This window comes from Apium graveolens, chromosome 6 (genome assembly GCF_009905375.1).
Source record: "Apium graveolens cultivar Ventura chromosome 6, ASM990537v1, whole genome shotgun sequence".
Classification (NCBI taxonomy): domain Eukaryota; kingdom Viridiplantae; phylum Streptophyta; class Magnoliopsida; order Apiales; family Apiaceae; genus Apium; species Apium graveolens.
The window spans coordinates 14,080,224-14,087,326 of NC_133652.1; the positions used below are offsets into that span (position 1 = coordinate 14,080,224).

A 7,103-nucleotide genomic window follows, 5' to 3' on the forward strand; every position below is an offset into this window, starting at 1 on the left:
TCTCAGCAGAAATATGCTAAAGAATTGCTGAAAAAGTTCAAAATGGAAAATGTAAATTCGGTTAGTACACCAGTTACAGTTGGTTTGAAGTTAAGTAAAGATGATGATTCTGAGCTTATTGATCCTACATTATTTAGAACCCTTATGGGAAACCTAATGTATCTTACTGCTACAAGACCTGACATAGCTTATGGGGTCAGCTTAATTAGAAGGTTTATGGAATGTCCCAGGATGTCTCACTGGGAAGCGGGAAAAAAATATTAAGATACATTCGAGGAACTCTCTCAGATGGAATTTATTATCAAAAGGTAAGCAATCCTAAACTTGTTGGATTTTGCGATAGTGATTGGGCAGGAGACCATGATGATAGTAAGAGCACATCAGAAAATGTGTTTTTTTGTTGGATCTGGTGCGATATCATGGATGTCAAAGAAACAGGTTGTTGTGGCACTTTCAACAGCGGAAGCAGAGTACATATCATTGGCTATAGCTGGTTGTCAATCCCTCTGGATAAAATGGGTGTTACAAGAACTGAAGCAAAATTTCAAGGATTGTCCAGAAATTTATTGTGACAACAGCTCTGCTATTGCACTTAGTAAAGGTCCTATTTATCATGGAAAATGCAAACACTTTCGAATTAAATACCATTTCATCCGTGATTTGATCAAGAATGGAGAGCTTGAAGTTAAGTACTGTAGAAGTGAAGAACAAGTCTCAGACATATTTACAAAGCCATTAAAGTCAGAAGTGTTCACTGGACTGAATACAAAGCTAGGTGTTGCAAGATTCTAGCTTAAGGGAGGCTGTTGGAATATAAGCTAGAACCTTCCAGAAAAACTATTTAATTCCTTACATGAAAGTGAAGTCACAGATACATGATTCTGGTGCATGAACCTTAGTTTACATATTCCTAGATAATTAAGTGTTCTATGTACTAGTTCCGTGAATCTATATCTATGTAATCCTATAAATTGTAATATCCAATTACACAATCATATCAAGAAATTCTAGAGAACAAGTTTCTTCTCTTCGCATTTTATTTTTCTCATCAGAAGCTACAATAGACTTACTAAAATATGGAGTAGATTTGTCTAAGCAAATGTTAAAGCCTATATGAAGTCAACATTGTTGTAACATCTCTTTTGGTTCCGGTTGAATATTTTATCTCGTAGCAGTCATAGAGAATCCATTGGAGCTTTTTTGTGGTTGATATCAATTATCAATTATCAATTATCATTTCTTATTTCTTTGTCAGAAATATTTTTTATATTAACTTGTTCCTTTTTGTGTAGTTTATAGAACTCGATTAACTATTAAACTTTCACCTATATGCTTGAGTTTGTCGTCCATTACCTATTTCAAATGTTATTAAATTAATTAGTTTCTGTAAAGATTTTTTCATTGAATCTACCAGGTCTTTTTACCTTTGTATAAGCTAATGTTATTTAAATTTATCGTGATTTGCTGCATATTGTGGTTCAGACAAAACAAGCAGTTGAAAGGTTTACCTTATTCCTGCTCTATAGATCTGATTGAGTTAGGTTTGAGTTTCAGTTCCTAATATCTCACTCTCCTCACCTCCATCCCAAATTATGTTAAGTAAAAGTGATGTAGTGTGCCGTCCCCTTACCAGATTCAGTTCTTATTGATTGTGATGCTGCTGTTCCTGAATGCAAAACTGGTTGTGGTTTGGGAGTCGAAATTTTATTATTTCATAAACAAGCTCCATTTTCTAAAATTTAATAACCATTCCAACCTGGCCCCATTATGAAGTTTCATCTTTTCACTCCTCAAGATTATGAACCTTATATTTGTAAACCTTGCCCTGCCTACAAGAAAATACTCTTACATTTGTATACTGAATCCACCCCTTAGATTCAGAGGCTTCTGTGATTTGATCGGTGGCGAGCTTCAAGATGTCATATTTTTTGTCAATATGATATTAAAGAATGATTTTTTTTATAAAACATCATTTCCGTATAGAATGCCCTTGTATTTGTTTTCCTCTTTGGTATCAAGTTAATTTGACTCTCACTAACTGTATACTGAATCCATCTCCTAGCTAGATTTGGGGGATTTTGTAATCTAATTATTGTCAACAATCTTGGTGTGTTAACTTATTAGTCTCATTCTGATTGGAGAGGCCAATTCTAAGAGAGAGTCATCAATTTGTAGAAGCTGGTCAGCAATATGCCGAATTAGCAGTCTCCTGTCTTGATGGCCATTTCTTCTTGGTAAGTGAATGTCCTAAAAAATTTATAAATTCATATCGTCATCACTAATGATTAGCGTTGCATGTCATTCTGCTGAATGTGTCTTCACTTCTTGATTTATTTTTTGATATACATATATGTATTATAGTTGTTGGAACCCGGTGCAGCTCTATATACTGTTAAAAATAAATAATATATTTTTGACTATTAAAATAATAGAATTGTGTGGGAGTCTCTGGAATAATCTTGGTACATGTATTAGTATCTTGGTACATGTATTAGTATTTTTCTATGTTCAATGTATTGGTATAGGTACATGTAATCTCTAGATACATGTATCTTGGTCAAGTGATGTCTATTGGAGTCTAAGAGTTATCTAGATCTTTCTAAGGAGTCCTATATAAAGCCTTGTACCAAGTCATTTGTAATCAAGTAATTTTTCAAGTAATACATTTCTTCTCCTAAATTGTCTTGAGTGAGTTTGAGTGAGATCCTTTCTTCCAACAAAGTGGTATCAAGAGCCAAAGGTTCTACTTCTACTTGTCTTCAAAGAAGGCTTGTGTGGTGTAAAGAAGAAGGAGATCATGGAAAATGGAATGTCTCAATGGCAAATGCCAAAGTTCACCAAAGATAATTATGAGAATTGGTGCATTCGTATGAAGGCGATCCTTGGAGCAAATGATGTGTGGGAAATTATAGAGAAAGGATTGGAGGTGCCCGAAAATAAAGCAAATTTGAATCAAGTTCAAAAAGATCAACTTAAAGCCCAAAGAAAGAAGGATCAAAAGGCGATCATGATCATTCATCAATGTTTGGATGATTCTATGTTACAAAAAGTGGCTTCCGCCACAACGTCAAAGAAAGTTTGGGATACTCTCAAATCTTCTTTTAGTGGCGATGCTAAAGTAAAGAGAGTTCGGCTACAAACACTTCGTGGCGAGTTTGAGGCTTTGCGAATGAAGGAATCCGAATCAATCTCGGATTATTTTTCAAGGGTCTTGATCATTGTCAATCAAATAAAAAGCAATGGAGAAGAGGTAAGTGATGTTCGTGTTATTGAAAAAGTTCTTCGTTCACATGACTCTAAATTTGATTATAAAGTTGTGGCAATTGAGGAGGCTAAAGATATAGATGAAATGACTATTGATGAGCTTATGGGATCATTACAAGCCCATGAAGAAATTTTTTTAAAGAAGGAGCCAATTGAACAAGCCTTACAATCAAAGTTATCTTTTAAAGATAATGATGGAAGGTATATGAGGAGCCAAAGAGGTCTTGGACAAGGACGGGGAAGAGGATTTCTATATGGACAAGGAAGAGGTCGTGGCAAACAAAGGGAGGAAAGTCAAAAGTATGAAAGATTGTACGAGACAAGAAATTCAAGAGGCCGTGGAAGAGGAAGAGTTACACCAAGGTATGGCAAGTCAAATGTTAAATGTTATAATTGTCAAAAATTTGGTCACTTTGCATCTGAGTGTCACGCTTCAAAAAATCAAGTAGAGGAGAAAGCTAATTTTGTTGAAGATAAAGGCAATGTTGATGAGCCCACTTTGCTTCTAGCGCATAAAGGAGAAGTAAATTGTGAAGATAATTTATGGTATCTTGATAGCGGCGCAAGTTATCATATGTGTGGCAATAAAAATTTGTTCGTAGATCTTGATGAGAAAGTGAATGGAAAAGTCACTTTTGGAGACTCTTCGGGAGTGCCTATCAAAGGCAAAGGTAACATCTTAATTCGCTTGAAAAATGGAGATCATAATTTTATTTCAAGTGTTTATTATGTGCCTAGCATGAAAAATAATATCTTGAGTTTGGGGAAACTAATGGAGAAAGGCTATACCATCACCATGAAAGATGGATTTCTCAATTTGAGAGATTCTAATGATAATTTAATTACAAAGGTGCCTATGACCAAGAATCGTATGTTTATTCTCAAAATTCAAAATGATGTTGCAAAATGTCTTAAGGCTTGTGTTGGAGATTCTTCTTGGCTTTGGCATCTTAGGTTTGGGCACTTGAACTTTGATGGAATAAATTCACTATCAAAGAAGCATATGGTGAATGGATTGCCTCACATCAACCATCCAAACCAAATTTGTGAAGGATGTCTTTTCGGAAAATAATCAAAAAAGAGCTTTCCAAAGGAATCTATGTCAAGAGCAAATGAGCCACTTGAACTCATTCACTCCGATGTATGTGGGCCTTTTAATCCTCCATCTTTTAGTAAGAACCGCTATTTCTTGTTATTTATTGATGATTTTAGCCGCAAGACATGGGTGTACTTTCTCAAAGAGAAGTCTCAAGTTTTTGAATGCTTCAAAAAGTTCAAAGCCCAAGTTGAAAAAGAGATCAAGTATCAAATACAAGCCATTCGTACGGATCGAGGAGGTGAATTCAATTCAAAGGAGTTCTTGCAATTTTGTGAAGCTCATGGTATTAGACGACCCGCAACGGTTCCAAGATCACCGCAACAAAATGGAGTCGCCGAAAGAAAAAATAGGAGCATTTTTAACATGGGTCGAAGCATGCTAAAGAGCAAGAATATGCCTAAGGAATTTTGTACCGAAGCGGTAGATTGTGCCGTCTACTTGTCAAATAGATGTCCCACAAGAAGTGTTAAAGATATAACTCCGCAACAAGCATGAAAAGGAAAGAGACCATCTATTGCTCACTTAAGAGTTTTTGGAAGCATAACTTATGCACACGTCGATGATGAGCTAAGAACAAAGTTGGATTACAAGAGTGAAAAGTATGTGTTTGTTGACTATGATGCAAGAGCAAAGGGGTACAAACTTTACAACCCCATCAATGGAAAGATTGTTATTAGTCGAGATGTTGTATTTGACGAAGAGAGCTCATGGGATTGGAGCAACACACAAGAAGATTATAATTTCTTCCCATTTGTTGATGAAGAAAGTGAAGAAAAAATCACTCCTCCCACATCACCATGAGCAACAAGTGATGGACAAACTCCTTTATCTTCTTCAAGTGATGATGACGAGACACCACCAAGATGCTATAGAAGTCTTGGAGAAATATACAATGAAACGGAAGAGGTTCCCTCTATTTCCGACTTAACACTTCCTTGTCTTCTAGCGGAAACCGAACCAACAAGCTTCAAAGAAGCCGTGCAAGATGAAAGGTGGAAGAAAGCAATGAACGACGAGATTGAGTCTATAAAGAAGAATGACACATGGGAGTTAGCAACACTTCCAAAAGGACAAAAAACTATTGGTGTAAAGTGGATTTATAAGGTGAAGAAGAATGCCCAAGGTAAGGTGGAAAAATATAAGGCAAGATTGGTGGCCAAAGGCTACAATCAAAGACATGGAGTTGATTATGATGAAGTTTTTTCCCCGGTTGTAAGAATGGAGACTATAAGGCTAATCATCTCATTAGCGGCTCAAAATGGATGGAAAATTCATCAAATGGATGTGAAGTCCGCTTTCTTGAATGGTATTCTTAAAGAAACCGTGTATATGGAGCAACCATTGGGATACATCGTAAAAGGACAAGAAGGAAAAGTGTTAAAGTTAAAGAAGGCCTTGTACGGATTAAAATAAGCACCGAGGGCTTAGAATAGTAGACTTGACAAATACTTTCAAGCTCAAGGATTTTACAAGTGTCCTCATGAACATGCTCTATATGCCAAGGTTGCTAAAAATAGAGAATTTCTTCTTGCGCGCTTGTATGTGGATGATTTAATATTCATGGGAAATAGTCCAAGTATGTTTGAGAAATTTAAACAAGACATGATAAGAGAATTTGAGATGACCGATATTAGGCTTATGTCATATTATCTTGGCATTGAAGTAAAGCAAATGGATGATGGAATACTAATATCACAAGGAAGCTATACAAGAGAGATTTTGAAGAAATTCAAGATGGAAAATTGTCAAGCCGTAAGCACCCCCATTGAATGTGGAACGAAGTTGTCGAAATTTGAAGAATGTGAGAAGGTGGATCCTACATATTTCAAAAGTCTTGTGGGAAGTTTGAGATATTTGACATGCACGAGGCCCGACATACTCTATAGTGTTGGACTTATTGGTCAATATATGGAGGCTCCAACAACAACACACATGAAGGCGGCCAAGAGAATTTTTCGTTATCTCAAAGGCACAATGGATTATGGATTGTTGTATCATTACCTAAATGAGTTCAAACTTGTTGGTTATTGTGATAGTGATTGGGCCGGTGACATTGATGATCGAAAGAGTACCACCGGATATGTATTCTTTATTGGTGACACATCTTTTTCATGGAGTTTAAAGAAACAACCCATTGTTACCCTGTCCACTTGTGAGGCGGAGTATGTGGCGGCGTGTTCTTCTGTTTTTCAAGCTATATGGCTAAGGAGAGTTTTAGAAGAGCTCCACATGCCATAAAATGAGTCCACGTAAGTATTGGTTGATAACAAGTCGACAATAGCTTTGGCCAAAAATCCGGTGTTTCATGAACGAAGCAAGCACATTGATACAAAATATTACTTTATTCGGGAATACATCGAAAGGCGTGAAGTGGAGTTAAATTATGTGAAGTCCCAAGATCAAATTAGTGACATATTTACAAAGCCTCTCAAAAGTGACGCCTTCAACAAATTCCGAAGTCTATTTGGGATAGTCAAAATTAAGGGGGGTGTTAAAAATAAATAATATATTTTTGACTATTAAAATAATAGAATTGTGTGGGAGTCTCTGGAATAATCTTGGTACATGTATTAGTATCTTGGTACATGTATTAGAATTTTTCTATGTTCAATATATTGGTGTAGGTACATGTAATCTCTAGATACATGTATCTTGGTCAAGTGATGTCTATTGGAGTCTAACAGTTATCTAGATCTTTCTAAGGAGTCCTATATAAAGCCTTGTACCAAGTCATTTGTAA

General features: G+C 35.9%; 1 protein-coding gene across 1 annotated transcript; it reads left to right on the plus strand.

Annotated features, from left to right (window-relative positions):
* Positions 1-5,923: 5,923 nt before the first annotated feature.
* Positions 5,924-6,601, plus strand: LOC141664624 (secreted RxLR effector protein 161-like). The gene has a single exon (XM_074470576.1). The coding sequence runs from the start codon at positions 5,924-5,926 to the stop codon at positions 6,599-6,601; it is 678 nt and encodes a 225-aa protein (XP_074326677.1).
* Positions 6,602-7,103: the final 502 nt, after the last annotated feature.